This window comes from Pongo abelii, chromosome 20 (assembly GCF_028885655.2).
Source record: "Pongo abelii isolate AG06213 chromosome 20, NHGRI_mPonAbe1-v2.0_pri, whole genome shotgun sequence".
NCBI classification, from domain to species: Eukaryota; Metazoa; Chordata; class Mammalia; order Primates; family Hominidae; genus Pongo; species Pongo abelii.
In genome coordinates this window covers 65,364,565-65,382,823 of record NC_072005.2, presented here as the reverse complement: position 1 = coordinate 65,382,823, position 18,259 = coordinate 65,364,565, and the positions used below count along the sequence as shown (strand labels likewise).

Sequence of the window (18,259 nt, the reverse complement as noted above, 5' to 3'; positions counted from 1 at the left end):
CTGTTTCTATCGATCGGCATGTCTCTGCCCCAGTACCCTTCCCCACCTCCTCATCCCGCATGCCCCATTGCATTTCCAACGCCCGCCGCGTCTCCGGGTTACCCAGGCGACGTCGGGTCGGGTCCCCAGGTTACCATGGAGACTTTCAGGGCCCGCCCCTCGCCCATGATCACAGAGTAACGTCATCGCGCCGCGCGCGCACGTACACACGAAGGGCCCTGCTGACTACATCTCCCGGAAAGCATCGGGCCAAGCCTTTCTCCATTTTGCGGTCTAGGAAGTAGCAGAGGCCCCTTCCTGTAGGGAGTTGCCATGGAGACGCGGTGGGGCGCCGACGGAGTTCTAATGGCGGCCGTGATTGGTGCAGGATCCTGCTAATCTCAGGAAGGCCCGTAGAGAATTGAGGAAATCGTGGTGGGGGGCATGCGCGATCTGGTAGGCGGTACTGCCGTCTGTTGTCCCCGAGAGGCTTGCGCATGCCGACGCACGGATTCGAGGCGGGGAGCATGGGAAGAAGCGGCCAGGAGTGTGACCTGATCATTGCGACCACCGCTAGGGGACGGGAGGAGAGGGTGTAGAAACAGGGGCGAGGGTGGGGGAAGGGCAAGGAGGCGCTCGAGCTGGTGCGCGGAGCATCCTGGGAGACGTAGTCCAGCGGGCGGGGGAAGTCGAAGACTGCGCGTGCTCAGGAGCGCGGAGCGGCCCGCTGAGCGCAGAGGTGAGGGCGGGGTCCTCTTAACCGGGAGGGCTAGGGTGTGGGCCGGGGCGGTGGCTGCAGACTCAGGGATTCCGGCTCCCCAGTGAGACTGGGAGCGCGGGGAACGAATCCGGGCACTCCTTGCGGGAGCGCCCAGGGTTAGAGCGAGAGGCTTGTCCATCACTACTCGTTGCCACGACGACAGGCTTTGGGAGCCCCGCCCCTAGTTACCTAGGCGTCGTCAGGACCTACCTTGGCACCCTGGAGCGGAAGTTGCCGCCTGGACTTCTGGGAAGTGTATTTCGGGACCCTCCGTAGGTACCTGCCATCTTGGCTATGACCCAAGTTTCTCCCAGGGTTTCAGGTTGACTTGGCACCTTGAAGAGTGGAGGCTTGGCCCCCAGGATGAGGCGGCCCTCGAAATCGATGCCACCCACGGGGGGATGATTCTGCGGTGCCATCCCTTTCATAAACGCAGATTCCTTCATAAAGCTGCACAGCTGCAGAAGGAACAGCGCGAGGAGGGAGGTCAGCCCCACTTGCAAATGGGGAAACAAGTTCTCAAAGGCACAGTGACCTGAAGATGGGCGGAATCAGAATCTCGGGACTTCCTTGCAGGCTCCTGTTCCAGCGGTGTTGGAGCCTTTGCCGTCCCCCCACCCCTTGCGAAGCTCCCCCATCCCCTTCCAACCCCACCTAAATCAGGAAGCTGAGGTGGGGCATTGCGTAGTGTGATGTTGGGCTGAGAAGATGGGACTGAGTAGGGAGAGAGGGTGCTGCCTGGGAGCTGAGCCATACAAGTGACTGCACAGGTTGACATGGAGGATTAGGTGGAGTGAGGCTTCCAGGCTGGGAGGGGAATGATGGTGGGGCCCAAATAAGGAGCCACATCTAAGTAGATGAGAGAGTAGAAGGTGAAGTAAGGGCTGGAATTGGGTAGGGGGAGACGCCAGCAGTGATGCTGATGCCCAGGCTATAGGTGTATAGATGCCATCCACCTGGTAAAGAGAGAGCTGTAGCGCAGGAATGAGGTGGCGCATGTATAAGAAGGGAAGGATACAGGGGAGAGAAGTGTTTTCTAGTCCTAAAAAAACAGCCTGTGGGCCGGCATGGTGGAACAAACCTGTAAGTCCCAGCACTTTGGGAGGTCAAGCCAAGAGGAACATCTGCTTGAGCCCAGGAGTTCAAGAACAGCCTGGGCAACATAGTAAGATCCCATCCCTATAGAAAAATTAAGAAATTAGCTGGATGTCGTGGCACACATCTGTTGTCTCAGCTACTTGGGAGGCTGATCTCTGGAGCCTAGGAGGTCAAGGCTGCAGTGACGCATGATCTCCCTACTGCACTTCAGCCTGGGCAACAGACTGACAGCATGTCTCAAAGAAAAAAAAAAGGTCTCTGTTTGGAGCAGGGAGACTATCAGAGACTGCACAGGCCCAAGTGGAGAGAAGACCAGGGATACAGGTGGCTAAGGGAGGGCTTCTAGCTGCATAAGTCTGTGTGGTGTGGATGGCCTTTCTTTGCCTGTTTCCTCATCTGCCTTCCACATGGGGTAGGTCTGAGGATCAAACGGTACAGCATAGACTAGGCAGTGAAGCATTCACTGTTTATTCCTGTTGCAACAGCCTCATCCTATTTCTTCACCAGGGGCAGACACTGGCCTCAGATACCTGACCTGGTACCCTCTATGAGGCCAGCGGTGCTGGGCTCCCCAGACCGAGCACCCCCAGAAGATGAGGGGCCTGTCATGGTGAAGCTAGAGGACTCTGAGGAGGAGGGTGAGGCTGCCCTATGGGACCCAGGCCCTGAAGCTGCACGCCTGCGTTTCCGGTGCTTCCGCTATGAGGAGGCCACAGGGCCCCAAGAGGCCCTGGCCCAGCTCCGAGAGCTGTGTCGCCAGTGGCTGCGTCCAGAGGTACGCTCCAAGGAGCAGATGCTGGAGCTGTTGGTGCTGGAGCAGTTCCTGGGCGCACTGCCCCCTGAGATCCAGGCCTGTGTGCAGGGGCAGCGGCCAGGCAGCCCCGAGGAGGCTGCTGCCCTAGTAGATGGGCTGCGCCGGGAGCCAGGCGGACCTCGGAGATGGGTGAGTGAGTGTCCATGAGTGGGGTTCAGGACTGGAGCATCATCCAGCTCGGCCTCACCCTGGGTAGCACCACGCTTTGCCAGACACACGTTATCCCTTGTGGTACAGAAGTGGCCACCTGCAACAGAGACCCTGTGCAAGGCTGCCCAGGGCAGAGGGATTCCAGGGCCAGACTCCCACACCCATTCCTGCATCACCTGCAGTCACGTGGACATAGGAGCTGCAGGCTAGGGGGATATGGGGAAGGTACTGGAAGGCCAGGGTGTCAGAGCAGGGGAGGGAATGCAGGTGGTCCCTTCGTTCTTTGCTTAGGGCCTAGGGGAGGTAGGTCCTTGGAGGACCTAGTCAGTAGGTATTTACGAGGCGGGCCCCTGGGATCCTACAGTGGGATGGGCACCCACAAACCCCAGGTTGCGGCCAGCCTCACTCTCTGGTAGGACCTCTGATGGTGGGGGCACCTCCCCAGGTCACAGTCCAGGTGCAGGGCCAGGAGGTCCTATCAGAGAAGATGGAGCCCTCCAGTTTCCAGCCCCTACCTCAAACTGAGCCTCCAACTCCAGAGCCTGGGCCCAAGACACCTCCTAGGACTATGCAGGAATCACCACTGGGCCTGCAGGTGAAAGAGGAGCCAGAGGTTACAGAGGACTCAGGTGAGGGCATGCAGGGTGGGCGCGCCTAAGGTCTGGTTGGGTGGGCCAGGAAACCTGGCCTGAGCAGTCAGTCTGAAGTCCACTGGGCCAGGTTTGTTATAAATGGAATGGTTTCCCAAGTGCCAGCAGCCCCCACACTCCACCCAGTCAGGTCTCCCCTCCACCGCAGCCAGTGCTGTCACTACCCCTCACACACCAAGCCTGACTGCCACAGCCCTGTACCCACGAACCCCATGGCATGCAGCAGGCTGTTGGGGTTTCCCAGTACGGATGGCATGTGGTGTTCAGTCCCCAAGGAGATGCATTAGGCAATATGTGCTTGTCACTGGGGAACAGACAGCAGGCAGAGGTATAATTAGGAGCTGCTGAGGGAGGACCTCGTAGTGTTAGGGGTATGACCCCTTTCACCTCCCAGGCAGGGCACCTGAACTAGCTGCTCACACCCTGCCATTCCTGTGTGGACCCTTGTACAATACCTCTGACCCCCGCTGACCATCTTGCCCCATGGTTCATATAAGGCTACAGGGGCACAAACCTCAGCCCATCTCATCCCACTGCAGCTCAACCCCCGGCCTTCCAGGGTACTCGGCTTCACCCACCCCGATCTGGGCCCTCAGCCACCCTGCACTGCCCTCCCCAACCCAAGCCCACAACCGGGAATCCCACCTCTCTGCATCCCAGCACCTGGCACCCCACTAAGAAAGGCAGTGGGGTGGAAACTCGCTCAGGCTGCCTGATCCCAGTTTTCCTCTCTAGATTTCCTGGAGTCTGGGCCTCTAGCTGCCACCCAGGAGTCTGTACCCACCCTCCTGCCTGAGGAGGCCCAGGTAAGTCCTGCCCAGGTCCATGTTCTCCTCCTTGCCCTGGAAGTTGCTGGGTGGGGTCAGGTAGGTCCCTCCCTGAGCCCAGCCAGGCACAGATGAGCAGTGAACACTGTGATTTCAGAGATGTGGGACCGTGCTGGACCAGGCCTTTCCCCACAGCAAGACTGGGCCTGAGGGTCCCTCATGGAGGGAGCACCCCAGGGCCCTGTGGCATGAGGAAGCTGGGGGCATCTTCTCCCCAGGTAAGTGAGATGGGGTGTGGTGGGACTAGGCCCTCCGCATGGACAGCACCATCTCTGCCGACCCCACTCCTGGCCCTATGCAGGCAGCCCTCTTACTCCAGCATCCCCAAGTTCCCCCATTCCCTAGATCATCCCCTATAAGGTTCAACCTCCTCTAGCACCTTCTGCCCTCAAAAAAAGCCACCCACCACTACCACTGATCCCACAGCCCCTCTACTTTCTAGAAACTCCCCACCCTAGTAAAACCTTTTGCAAGTACGGCGAGTATTCCCCGTACCCACATTCTCTCCCAGTCCTGGTATCTTGGATGGCCTCCTGGGCTTGCATCCTGCTGGTCAGGCATCAGGACAGGTAGGGCTGGGACCTAACAAGGACAGCAGGTTAGTAGACGAGCAGGTGGGCAGGAGGGATCTTGACAAAGGATAGGGATCCTGCCCAATCATCCAGGCATTACGGACCAGAGGCCCCCTGCCATCTACCTCTCAGCCACCACCTTTGTCTGGCATCATCCAGGCTCCCCCTATACCCCATCTTCTGTTCTGTTCCTTCCTGTTCCTGAGACCCAGGGTCTCCTCTTTCTTAGTTCACACCTTTGTTTTGGTGGAGCTTTCTGGGTGTTCTGGTGTGGAAGATAAAATTCTGACATGTCCCATATCTGAAACACATTGTCTAGCCCTCAACATTAGATTGAAGTTTGGCTGGAAGAATTCTTTTTATTAATACAGTCACAGACCTTTTTTTATCACTATTGTTAGTGAGCCTTTTCAGTTTGAAATTCACATCTGTCAGTTCTGGGAAACTGCCTTGAAATGTTTATTTCATTTCCTTCCCTTCTATTGCTCTGCTCCGTTTCTGGGATGCCTGTTACTTGGCTGTTGGCATCTGGGATGGGTCCTTTAATTTTCTTATCTTTTCACTCCAATTTTCCATTCCTTTGTCTTTCTACTCTATTTTCCTGGAAATTTTCTCATTTGTATCTTTCAGACCTTCTGTTAAGATTTTCATTTCTGGTAGCTTTTTTTTTGCGGTGGAGGGGGGGGGTCTCACTGTTTCACACAGACTAGAGCACAGTGGTGCCATCATAGCTCCCTGTAACCTCGAACTCCTGGGCTCAAGTGATCCTCTCACCTCAGCCTCCCAAGTATCTGGGACTGCAGGCATCTGTCACTGTACCTGGCTCATGTTTAATTTTTTTATTTTTTTGTAGAAACAGGTTCTCACTATGTTGCCAGGGCTGGTCTTAAATTCCTGGCCTCAAGTGATCCTCCCACCTCGGCCTCCCAGAGTGCTGGGATTACAGGCATGAGCTACTTCATCTGGTCTCTTGTGGCATGTTTTTAATTTCCAAGAGTGTTTTCATTCTCTGAATGTTCATCTTTTTAGCTGCCTCCTGTTCTTTCATTTACAATGTCTTTCCTTATTTCTCTGAGAACAGCAGTAACTTTTTTAAAAAAAACAGTGTGATTTCTATTCTCTCCTAGTTGTTGGCTTATATGCAAGAGAGAGGCACCACAAATCTGGCTGACAGCTCTGAGCAGGTAGATGTGGGGCTTACTGGCTGGAAGGGGAAATGGGGGAACCCCAATCCCCAAGGAGACCCTTTTCTTAGGGTATATGAGCAAGCAGCTTGAGTATGAGTGGATGCTGCAAACAGATCCATAGGGCAATGTGGCTAGGCCAGTTTGGGGGCACTCTCCACCGTAAGCATGTTTCGTTCCATCGTCTGAATCCTACAAGAAGGTAACTTCAGCCTCCTGCCAGCATCCTTGGGAGAGAAATTGACATCTCAGCATCCAATGGGACTGTTTACCTAATAACCCTGACTTTCTCAGTACGGTTTCTCACCCTTAACATAGCCTTCCGCCAGGATAGGAGAAGAAATCCAGAAGTCAGTCATGGCAGTGCATACTGTTGGCTCAGAATTCTGTGCAGAGCCCACAGCAGCAGCCCTGCCCAGCATCTGCTTCTGAAACAGCCTCTCCAGCCTGGCTGGTGCCCTGCTCATTCATCTGCATGGCCAGAAGTACCAGGTACCTCCAACTCCTGAGTTTTTAGAATCTTCTTAGCCAGGCGCAGTCGCTCATGCCTGTAATCTCAGCACTTTGGGAGGCCAAGGCAGGTGGATTGTTTGAGTCCAAGAGTTCGAGACCATCCTGGGCAACATGGCAAAACCCCGTCTCTACTAAAAAATAATACAAAAAACTAGCTGGTCATGGTGGCGCGTACCTGTAGTCCCAGCTACTTGGGAGGCTGAGGTGGGAGAATCACCCAAGCCAGGGAAGTCAAGGCTGCAGTTAGCTGAGATGGTGCCAGTGCACACCAGTCTGGCCAATGGGGGTAAGACTCAGTCTCAAAAAAAAAAAAAGAATCTTGGGAATAAAACTGTGCCTTTTCTTTGCAGCCAGAGAGGCTTATCTATCTATTTATCTATTTATTTATGAAATGGAGTCTTGCTTTATTTATTTAAAGGACAGGGTTTTGCTGTTTTGCCCAGGCTGGTCTTGAACTCCTGACCTCAAGTGATCCTCCTGCTTCAGCTTTCCAAGTAGCTGCGATTACAGGCTCAAGCCACCACACCTGGCTCAGAGAGGTCTTTATGTCTTCATCAGGAGACTATTCTGAATAGCTAATACATTCATATGTTAGGAAATTCAAAAGGCACAAGACAGTATACAATGGAATGCCCCTTCCCTGCCTTGGCCACACAGTCTTACTCTCCAGCAGCCAACATTGCTTGTTTCTTATGTGTCTTTGTAAAAAGATTCTGTACATACAGAAGCAAAGACATTCACAGACACATGTTCATTCCCTTTTTTTTTTTCTTTTGAGATGGAGTCTCGCTCTTGTTGCCCACGCTGGAGTGCAATGGTGCGATCTTGGCTCACTGCAACCTCCGCCTCCTGGTTCAAGCAATTCTGCCTCAGCCTCCCAAGTAGCTGGGATTACAGTCATGCGCCACCACGCCCGGCTAATTTTGTATTTTTTTTAGTAGATACGGGGTTTCCCCATGTTGGTCAGGCTGGTCTAGAACTCCCGACCTCAGACAATCCGCCCACCTTTGCCTGCCAAAGTGCTGGGATCACAGGCGTGAGCCACCGCGCCTGGCCCATTCCGCTTCTTTTTTTTTTTGAGACGGAGTCTGGCTCTGTCGCCCAGGCTGGAGTGCAGTGGTGCGATCTCGGCTCACTGCAAGCTCCGCCTCCTGGGTTCACACCATTCTCCTGCCTCAGCCTCTCAAGTAGCTGGGACTACAGGCGCCCGCCACTACGCCTGGCTAATTTGTTTGTATTTTTAGTAGAGACGAGGTTTCACCATGTTAGCCAGGATGGTCTCCATCTCCTGACCTCGTGATCCGCCCACCTCAGCCTCCCAAAGTGCTGGGATTACAGGCGTGAGCCACTGTGCCAAGCCCCATTCCTCTTTAAAACACACATGGGCCCTGCGCGGTGGCTCATGCCTGTAATCCCAGCACTTTGGGAGGCCGAGGCGGGCGGATCACGAGGTCAGGAGATGGAGACCATCCTGGCTAACACGGCGAAACCCTATCTCTACTAAAAATACTAAATATTAGCCGGGCGTGGTCGCGGGCGCCTGTAGTCCCGGCTACTCAGGCGGCTGAGGCAGGAGAATGGCGTGAACCCGGGAGGTGGAGCTTGCAGTGAGCCGAGATGGCTCCACTGCACTCCAGCTTGGGCAACAGAGCGAGACTCTGTCTCACACACACACTCACACACACACAACACACACACGGGCTGGGCGTGGTGGCTCACGCCTGTAATTCCAGCACTTTGGGAAGCTGAGGCGGGTGAATCATATGAGGTCAGGAGATTGAGACCAGCCTGGCCAACATGGTGAAACCATGTCTCTACTAAAAATACAAAAAATTGGCCAGGTGCGGTGGCTCACGCCTGTAATCCCAGCACTTTGGGAGGCTGAAGTGGGCAGATCACTTGAGGTCGGGAGTTCGAGACCAGCCTGACCAACATGGAGAAACCCCGTCTCTACTAAAAATACAAAATTAGCCGGGTGTGGTGGCGCATGCCTGCAATCCCAGCTACTCAGGAGACTGAGGCAGAAGAATCGCTTGAACCCAGGAGATGGAGGTTTGCGGTGAGCAGAGATCAGGCCATTGCACTCCAACCTGGGCAACAAGAGCAAAACTACGTCTCAAAAAATATATATATACAAACAATTAGCCAGGCATGGTGGTGCATGCCTATAATCCCAGCTACTCAGGAAGCTGAAGCAGCAGAATCGCTTGAACCCGGGAGGCAGAGGTTGCAGTGAGCCGAGATCACACCACTGCACTCCAGCCTGGGCGACAGAGCGAGACTCGGTCTCAAAAAAACAAACAAAAAAAACCACACATGGATGCTTAATCTCCACCCTGTTCCACATCTGGCATTTTTTGTGCATCTTCCAACTTCAGTACACAGCAGCAAGTGCTCTACATCTTTGGATAGCTACACAGAACCCCACTGTGGCTCACTGTGGACACACCATTGAAAACCTTGTACGTAGGTCATTCAGTACAAGGAGGAACACAACTGTTGAAGTACCTAAAAATGGAATTACTTGAACAAAGTGTGGGACATTTGCTGTTTTGATGGATTTTACCACACTGTCTTCCCATTTATGCTCACCAGCAATACATAGGAACACTTGGGTCCCTGCAGTCAGGGTGTGGAAATGGCACATGAGTTCAGCCCTACGGTGCATTTTTCTTACTAGGAGGAGATGAAGTGTATTTTATGGGATATAAGTATTAGTTACATTTCCTGTCCTGTTCACATCCTTTGCCCATGTGTCTGTGAGGTTATTGATCTTTCTTACTGATTTATTGTAGCTCTTTACTTAGGAGGTTAATTAGCCCTTTGCCTGTGGAGAGTTTTTTGGTTTGCCATTTGTCCTTTTTTAATTTTTTTCATTTTTTGGCCATTTGTCTTTTGACTCTGATGTGGTTTTTGCTGATTTCCTTTGATGTATTCTAATTTATCTGACTTTTCTTTGGCGACTTATGGATTTTCTCTCACCCACTAAAAGCCCTCACTACTCTCTCAGTCTTCTTGATTTAACCTCCTCCAGGCTTCCGCCTTCTCCAGGCCCTGATTCTCAGTTGGAGTTGCTGGTGCCTCCTCCTTCACCCAGCGTCTGATGCTGGAGTGCTCACAGTGTGGCTGGGACCCACTTCTCTCCTCTGTAGACACCCACCCCTGTGTTGATCACTTGCAGGCCCTGGGTTCTGTGTGCCATGTGTATGCCCTAGAGCCCTTGCTCACGTTTCCCCACAGCCTGCATGAAGTCTGTGTTCCTCAGATGCCCCACAGACATCAGAAGCAAGGCACATCCAAACCCCAGACCACCATCCAGGAGTCTGCACCCTCTTTCTCTTGGCTCCACCTCCAGCCTCCGAGACCCACCCACTTCCCTGCATTTGCTGAGACCATCATTTTCCACCTAGACAATGCCCCCACGCTTGCCCTACCGCCCTTCCAAAAACGATTTTTTCCAACTTACATCAGACCTAGAAAGCTTTTTCACATAGCCCAGTCTTCCTCCTTGTGCGGGGTTCTGTCTCATTATCACCTCATCAGGGAAGTCTGTACAGATAGAATCCCCACCCCTGCCTTTGTCGCTTCCGTCTGCTTCTTTGGTCAGTTTCAGGTCCCTGTAGTTCACACTGTGTCCCCAGGGCTGAAGTGGGTCCCGGCACGGTGGGCATTCTGTCATGAATGAATGGTCCCCTTGTGTATGCAGGGTTTGCGCTGCAGCTAGACAGCATCTCCGCAGGTCCAGGTAGTGTAAGCCCTCACCTCCACGTCCCCTGGGACCTCGGCATGGCTGGCCTTTCTGGCCAGATCCAATCACCCTCCCGCGAAGGTGGCTTTGCGCATGCGCTTGTGCTCCCCAGCGATCTGAGGAGTGAACAGGACCCCACGGACGAGGATCCCTGCCGGGCTGTGGGCCCTGCTCTGGTCACCACCCGCTGGCGCTCCCCCAGGGGCCGGAGCCGGGGCCGCCCCAGCACTAGGGGCGGGGTGGTTAGGGGCGGCCGTTGCGATGTATGTGGCAAGGTGTTCAGCCAACGCAGCAACCTGCTGAGGCACCAGAAGATCCACACGGGTGAGCGACCATTCGTGTGCAGCGAGTGCGGCCGCAGCTTCAGCCGCAGCTCGCACCTGCTGCGCCACCAGCTTACGCACACCGAGGAGCGGCCGTTCGTGTGCGGTGACTGCGGCCAGGGCTTCGTGCGCAGCGCGCGCCTGGAAGAGCATCGGAGAGTGCACACGGGCGAACAGCCTTTCCGTTGCGCTGAGTGCGGCCAGAGCTTCCGGCAGCGCTCCAATCTGCTGCAGCACCAGCGCATCCACGGCGATCCCCCGGGCCCTGGCGCTACACCCCCGGCCCCTCCTAGTGCGCCCGAGCCTCCTGGCCCCTTTCCGTGCAGCGAGTGCCGCGAGAGCTTCGCGCGGCGTGCCGTGCTACTGGAGCACCAGGCGGTACACACGGGCGACAAGTCCTTCGGCTGCGTCGAGTGCGGCGAGCGCTTCGGCCGCCGGTCAGTGCTGCTGCAGCACCGGCGCGTGCACAGTGGCGAGCGGCCGTTCGCCTGTGCCGAGTGCGGCCAGAGCTTCCGGCAGCGCTCCAACCTGACGCAGCACCGGCGCATCCACACCGGGGAGCGGCCCTTCGCCTGCGCCGAGTGTGGCAAGGCCTTCCGCCAGCGGCCCACGCTCACGCAGCATCTCCGCGTACACACGGGCGAGAAACCCTTTGCCTGCCCCGAGTGTGGCCAGCGCTTCAGCCAGCGCCTCAAGCTCACGCGTCATCAGAGGACACACACCGGCGAAAAGCCCTACCACTGCGGTGAGTGCGGCCTGGGCTTCACGCAGGTCTCGCGGCTCACCGAGCACCAGCGCATCCACACTGGCGAACGGCCCTTCGCCTGCCCCGAGTGCGGCCAGAGCTTTCGGCAGCACGCCAACCTCACCCAACACCGGCGCATCCACACGGGCGAACGGCCCTACGCATGCCCTGAGTGTGGCAAGGCTTTCCGCCAGCGGCCCACGCTCACGCAGCATCTGCGCACCCACCGACGAGAGAAGCCCTTCGCTTGCCAGGACTGTGGCCGCCGCTTCCACCAGAGCACCAAGCTCATTCAGCACCAGCGCGTCCACAGCGCCGAGTAGCTCCAGCCGGAACGCACTGTGTTCGCCATGGTCAGAACACCTACCTCCCCTGGTTGTTGTGAGGCCGACGATTACATAAGCATAAGGAGGTCTGCCCAGGGCTTGGCTACTGTAGGTGTCCAATAAACAGTAGATGGAAACTGGGTCTCCACCTACTCAGTGCCTCCCTACCTGTGCGTCCTTCACTCCCCACCCTCCAACCCCCACAGTGCTGGGCTGGTGTGCTCCCTCTGCAACCACGTGGTTCCTGTGAGGGTTCACCTCCACAACACCCCTCTTCACCCTGAGAGAGGTGGCTCCTAGCATCACCTACCCCGCTTGTGGGATGGCCGTTATACCAAGCTTCTGGTTTACACTGAGGGACTGGACCAGCAGCAGGTGGGGCAGAACTGCCCTGGGCAGTCCAGCCTCAGCTCTCCCCGGGCAATGGACCTCGGTTTCCCAAACCCAGAGAGGAAGAAATGTTCTCTGTGAGCATCCACCAAGATGTGGATACCATATGTGCGTAGCATGGTGCCATGCCTGATCAATCAGGGTCCAGTCAAGAGACAGAGCACAGCTAACTAGGTGTTAGGTGATTGATGGGAGAGTGAGAAGTTTAAGTCAATCTGTCTTAGAAATGGGAAAGTTCCTGCAGGAAGCAGCTAGACCCTTAGGACTAGAGGCACAAAGGGAAGCACTGCAACTTACAAGCTCCAATCAGTTCCCCACGGAGCTGGAACTCAGGCCCCTGAGAAGGGGGCACTACTGAGCCAGTCCTGGGGTCTCTTAGCTGGCAGGGAAGCTCTGTGGGCCTGAGGGGGTACTGCTCAGCTGGTCTGAAGGTCTCTGTTTTCAGGAAGGTGCCCCATAGGCCTAGGAGACTCTTGAGGAGCGGGCACTGGTGTGGGTGTCTCCAAGGGACCCAATGAGCCTGATTTTGGGAGGTATGTAAAAACTGTTGCTCCTGGAAGGACCTGCTGTTGCCAAGAGGAAGAGGTGCTGCTGCCCTAGTCTCTTCTCCCTTTCCAACCCCTGTTCAGCCTGCCCCTAACAGATCTGCAAGTGAAGAGGGGTGTTTGTAGTCTCTGCCCTGCACAGTGATGCCTAGGTGGGTGGGCCTGGAGCCCAGCCTTGTCTGGTGATGAAATCCCATGGGATTTTCCCTTGACACTGAGACCAGGGCCTCCAAGGGTTGGGAGAACACTCAATCCTCAGGGAGGTTACCAGCCTCCTGAGCCCCAGTCCTCCTTGCTCCAAGTCAGCGTTGATGATTCCCATGATACTAACTCTCCCACCCCAACTCAGCTGTCCAGCTACCCTTACCCTAACAGCACCCTACTCCCTGAAGTGGTCATGAGCGGCCAAGGCTTTCTACCTTTATCTACCTATCAGTAGGAGTACCCACTGAAGAGCTGTACTCATGGAGACATTCAGCATCTCACCCTTAGTACTAGAGGAACAAAGGGAAGCAGTGGGGTCACAGCACTTCTTACAGCTGGGAGCCAAGGATCCAACTTGGATCTGCCAACCCCCAGGTTTGTGGGTGGTACTGTGCCTAAACACCCTGTCACGTCTGTCCCCTGGGCCATGAGCCAAGCCAAACCCCAGGAAAGGACCCAGACAGGCCAGATTCTCCCTAGCCAACCAAGCTCATGCGATCCAGCAGGAGCAAACTGACACCTGGGGATCCAGATTCTGCCTCAGGATGTCTTTGTAAAACTCCTTTACACCTAGGAAACCATTTCCTAGTTTTAAAACTAGAAGATTTTACCTGGAAATTCAGATTTTTCAGGACTTTCCTGTTCTTGTGTTTACAAGCAGCAGGTGATGAGGGTGTAGGACCCTGCAGATGGAACCCCAGCCAGTCTGAGAAGCAAAGGCTGCAGGCCCTGGGCCAGCTTCCCTGCCCTGTGGTGATCATTCCCATCACTAGAGCTGAAGGCTTCTCCCACCCTGGCCCCATGCACATTGGAAGGTTTCAGTCAGGAGTAGATTCAGCAGCAAACCACCGGAAACGCAGCTTAGGTGAAAGTGGACAGATGCTGAGAGCCTAAGTTCAGCATACTGCAGGCTTCAGGGCAGCATCTCCAGGACCCAGTGCCATTGCCTATTTTGCCCTAGCCATCTTCCCCTTCCATCCCATTGTCCAGGTCCTTCACACAGCCCCTCTCGCCCAACCCTCCAGTGGGTGACTTGGGTGCAGGAACACAGGCTGAAAGGCAGTTTTAAAGAAGGGGTCTGTGTGCAGGAGAGTACAGCTTGTGTCTTAAACCCCACTCAAGGTCTCGTTCTGGGCAGGTGTCAGGCTAGCCTTGGCCTGGGCATTTCTAGGAACAGAGACTTGAGGTTTGTGTGTCCAGGCTTCTTCCGGGGTGTAGCCGGACTTTCCCCTGCTGTTTCAAGTCACCCTAATCCCCAAGACTGGGGGCCTGGCCTCAGGGGAAGCAGACAAGCAAGGCTTCGCCAGAAGCCACTCCTGGGGGAGGATCTGCAGAATCAGAGGAGTGGCGCTTGGGCCCCTCCGCAGGCAAGTGCCACCACACCATGCGCTCACGGGGCTGGTAGTTTCCGTGGTGACGGCCGGAAGTCGCTGACCCGCAGAGTTCCGTTTTCTCCCGCCCTCCGAGGCACGCTGAGCTGTGATTGGATGGGAAGCTGACCCCCGCCTCCATCCCCTTTTCCAGATAGTGGGGGAAGCGCAGAGGCTGCAGTGCGTGTCCGCTGGAACTTGGGGCCCACGCCAATAGCGGCCCGACTCCGCCCCCACGTCGCGTGCCCCAAGTTTCCACCCCGACAGGTCTTCCCCTACACCACTGTAACCCTCCACAGTGCTTACCACTCTCTGGCACAATACATGTTTTGTTAGTTTACCTCAATCAGAATCTCCAGGAACGGGGGATCTTTGGGTTTGCGATGGGGCAGTGAGGGTGCTCGACCTCGCACCCTCTGGGTAACGCCACTAGTCTCACTCAGGGTCTTGCCGCGATCACCCTGTCTTGTCTGTGACCTATGCGGTCAAAGGCAGGACGGGCGGGTGGCGGCAGCAGCGGAGGCGACCACCCGCGCGGCGCTCTGCACATATACAACTTAGGATGAAGTGACCGCGAGCAAGGCGGCCCACGTCTGCCCCACTCAAAGATGGCGACTAACCCCGCTTCCTGCCCGGCCCCGCGAAAGTCGCCGGAAGTGACCTGAAGGACCGCCGAAGCGTCATCTCCATGAACGGAAATACCCGAGTCCAGCCGAAGGAGGCCGAACCCCAAACTTCATCGCTGAGCAACGCGGGTTTGCGGCGGCTGCGCAGGCGCACAACGCAGGCCGGGCGGGAAGAGCCAAAGCGGGCAGGCGGCGGAAATATCCGAAGCGGCGGGGCGCCCGAGGCCATCGCCGACCTCCGCGCTAAAGCCGCTGCTGCCGCGGAAGACGATCCTCCAGTACCCACCCGCCGTCACCGCGGCTGCCGTATCCTCCTCCAACCCCTAGCCGCACCCCCTCGCGAAGGGATCAGCTGAGCAGCCAAACGGCACGGTCCGGGGAGCCCCGAGTCCGCAGCTGCAGCGGGGCCTGAGACCAGAGTTGGCGAGGGAAAGGAAGGAGCGGCCCGGGGCAGTGGGGGCGGGGCCGGGCGGGCCCGAGAACAGCCGAATTTGGCCGAGCGCTGCCGAGCGAGCCCGAGGCGCTGGGCCAGGCCGGAGCCGGACTACGGGAGCCGAGGCGGGCCGCGCGGTGGGCGCGGAGAGGAGCGGAGCGGCGCGGCAGGCCGGGCGGGTGGCGGCAGCAGCGGAGGAGGCCGCAGCTGCGGGTCCGAGGAGCGGAGGCGACGCGGGCGGCGGCGGGGGGCCGGGTGGCCGGGGTCCCGGGCCCCGCGGCGGCGGCAGCGGCGGCGGCGGCGGCAGGATGATCAAGCTGTTCTCGCTGAAGCAGCAGAAGAAGGAGGAGGAGTCGGCGGGCGGCACCAAGGGCAGCAGCAAGAAGGCGTCGGCGGCGCAGCTGCGGATCCAGAAGGGTAGGGGGTCAGGGGATGGGGTTGGAGCCGGAGGTCGGAGGTCAGGGCCTGAGGCAGGGTGATGTGGGAGTCAGGAAGGGGTAATGCGGTTACTGAGGGTCAGAGGTGAAGGGCCCCGAGCGTAGTGGGGGGGTCGGAGGTCAAGTCTTGAGGGTTGGGATCATGCAGTCAGGGGGAGGGGGTCAGAGATAGGGGCCCGGTATGTGGTGGTTTAGGATATTAGGAAGGCCTGGTGTCTGCTACTCGGGACTCGGAATCTCAGAGTCAGGCAGTGGAGTGGAGGAGCTGGGGACTCGAGAGTCTGGGGGTTAGACGGGAACTTGGGTTTGGGGTGACAGGCGGAGAAGAGAGGGATAGTAGAGGCCAGGGGTTGGGGATATGAGTGGAAGAGAACTTAGTGTATTATGGTGGGGTCTCTGGGAATCTTGAGAGTCAAACGGGTGAAGTAGGTTGGAGGACCAGGGACTCATGGGCCTGCCTGAGAGTCACAGCAATTTGGGGTTTGGGGTGACAGGTGGAGGAAGGAAGGTTAATGAGTACCAGGGATTGGAGACAGGGGTGAGAGGAAATTTAGGCTATTGTGCTGTAAACCTCAGAGTCAGAGGGGTGGGGTAGGGTGGCAGGGGTTGGGGACTTGAGAGTGTGGGGGTCAGATGGAAAGCTGGGTCTGAGAGACAGAGAAGAGGAAGGACAGTGAGGACTGAGGGTTGGTGGGGGTGGGCAGGATCTTTGAGTTTGGGTGAACAGGTAGACTGTAGAGTGGAGGTCATGGATGGGGAGCCTGGGGTTTAGGGCAGTCAGAGGATGTTTGGGAGTGGGGGCATTTGGGAGCTGTGGATACAGAAAAGTTGGGGGTTATCCTGGGCCAGGAGTTGGGACACGCATACACAACTGAACATGCATGTTTGGGGTATGCTGTGTATCCACAAGAGCCAAGCTGGGGAGCAGGGAGAGGGCTGGAGGTGTGGAGCACAGCCCAGGAGAGAGGCCTGGGGGTCCAGGAGGAGACCATGGGGGCTCTGCTAACAAACACCTGCCCTAAGTGTCCTGCTGGCTCCCTCTTTCTCTCTCTCTCTCCCTCCCTCCCTCTTTCTGTCCCCCACTCTCTGCTGCCCAAACCCAGACATAAACGAGCTGAACCTGCCCAAGACTTGTGATATCAGCTTCTCAGATCCAGACGACCTCCTCAACTTCAAGCTGGTCATCTGTCCTGATGAGGTGAGAGTGCATATGGCTGAATTCCCAGGAGCAAACCAAGGGTGTCCCCACTGAGAGGAGGGAGACATGTTCTGCCCATCGGGCCCCACAGGATGGAACCCTAAAATTTTCTTCTCCCCCCTCCCAGGGCTTCTACAAGAGTGGGAAGTTTGTGTTCAGTTTTAAGGTGAGTTCCAGGCGGGCAGGGATGGCTCCCTGGTCTGAGGAGGCAGCAGCTGAGGCCCTTCCAGGCACCTACCCATCTCTCCTTTCTTTTCCTGGAGCCAGGTGGGCCAGGGTTACCCGCATGATCCCCCCAAGGTGAAGTGTGAGACAATGGTCTATCACCCCAACATTGACCTCGAGGGCAACGTCTGCCTCAACATCCTCAGGTGAGGGCACTGGCCCTCTACTGCCCTCCCCAGCCCTGCCTGCCAGGCCTCCCTCATGGTCTTGTGGGCACTACATCAGACTCTGTCCCTTCCCACCCCTTTGTTGTCTGTGGTTTCTTGATTTCACAGTCATCTTCCTTATGGCCTGACCTTGGTTTTCTCCCTGGCCTGTCCTGCTCCACACCCTCCCTCCCAGCCTCTCACATGCTCACTCTCCTATGCTCTGGATCTGACCTGCCCAATACCAGAGGGGCCTGTGGCAGTCTCCCACTCACCAAGCCCTCACCCTGATGCTCTCTGTCCACAGAGAGGACTGGAAGCCAGTCCTTACGATAAACTCCATAATTTATGGCCTGCAGTATCTCTTCTTGGTGAGTAGTAATAGGTGGTTGGGTCTGGGGAGATTGGCCTTCTGTCCCTCTGGCCTGTTGACCCACCTACCTGTACTGGCCACAGGAGCCCAACCCCGAGGACCCACTGAACAAGGAGGCCGCAGAGGTCCTGCAGAACAACCGGCGGCTGTTTGAGCAGAACGTGCAGCGCTCCATGCGGGGTGGCTACATCGGCTCCACCTACTTCGAGCGCTGCCTGAAATAGGGTTGGCGCATACCCACCCCCGCCACGGCCACAAGCCCTGGCATCCCCTGCAAATATTTATTGGGGGCCATCGGTAGGGGTTTGGGGGGGAGGCCGGTGGGGGAATCCCCTGCCTTGGCCTTGCATCCCCTTCCTGCCACGTGCCCCTAGTTATTATTTTTTTTTTTTTACCACCATGTGATTAAGGTCGGCGCTGCCTCCCCCGACCCACTCAGCGATGGGAAATGAATTGGCTTGTCTAGCCCCCCTGCTGGGTGCTTGTTCAGCCCCCACTCTGGGCTGTGGAGTGGGTAGGCAAGGGGCCTGGGTAGCTGGGCCCAGGCAACCCACCCCTCCACCTCTGGAGGTCCCACCAGGCTATTAAAGGGGAATGTTACTGCATGGCCTCTGCTTCTTACT

General features: G+C 56.7%; 2 protein-coding genes and 1 long non-coding RNA gene across 4 annotated transcripts; 2 read left to right on the top strand and 1 right to left on the bottom strand.

Moving 5' to 3' along the window:
- The first annotated feature begins 299 nt into the window (after nucleotides 1–299).
- Nucleotides 300–11,826, top strand: MZF1 (myeloid zinc finger 1). 2 transcript variants are annotated; one of them, XM_024237016.3, is made up of 6 exons: nucleotides 300–718; nucleotides 2,345–2,780; nucleotides 3,247–3,430; nucleotides 4,187–4,257; nucleotides 4,376–4,496; nucleotides 10,254–11,826. In XM_024237016.3, the coding sequence occupies exons 2-6, from the start codon at nucleotides 2,385–2,387 to the stop codon at nucleotides 11,684–11,686; spliced, it is 2,205 nt and encodes a 734-aa protein (XP_024092784.2). In that variant the 5' UTR covers nucleotides 300–718; nucleotides 2,345–2,384; the 3' UTR covers nucleotides 11,687–11,826. The 2 variants fall into 2 exon arrangements, with proteins under 2 accessions (XP_024092784.2, XP_024092785.2); XM_024237017.2 differs by lacking the exon at nucleotides 300–718 and having other exon boundaries at nucleotides 2,385–2,780; nucleotides 10,498–10,598.
- LOC129051812 (uncharacterized) lies at nucleotides 2,283–10,194 on the bottom strand. The gene is made up of 4 exons (XR_008516316.2): nucleotides 10,014–10,194; nucleotides 4,774–4,860; nucleotides 3,317–3,390; nucleotides 2,283–2,922 (listed from the first exon to the last, which is right to left on the bottom strand). It is a non-coding gene; the product is annotated as an uncharacterized LOC129051812 (long non-coding RNA).
- A 3,710-nt stretch (nucleotides 11,827–15,536) lies between the features above and the next one.
- Nucleotides 15,537–18,241, top strand: UBE2M (ubiquitin conjugating enzyme E2 M). The gene is made up of 6 exons (XM_024237018.3): nucleotides 15,537–15,674; nucleotides 16,798–16,892; nucleotides 17,020–17,058; nucleotides 17,160–17,263; nucleotides 17,571–17,634; nucleotides 17,720–18,241. Exons 1-6 carry the CDS (start codon nucleotides 15,566–15,568, stop codon nucleotides 17,858–17,860), a joined length of 552 nt encoding a protein of 183 aa, XP_024092786.1. The 5' UTR covers nucleotides 15,537–15,565; the 3' UTR covers nucleotides 17,861–18,241.
- The last annotated feature ends 18 nt before the right edge of the window (nucleotides 18,242–18,259 follow it).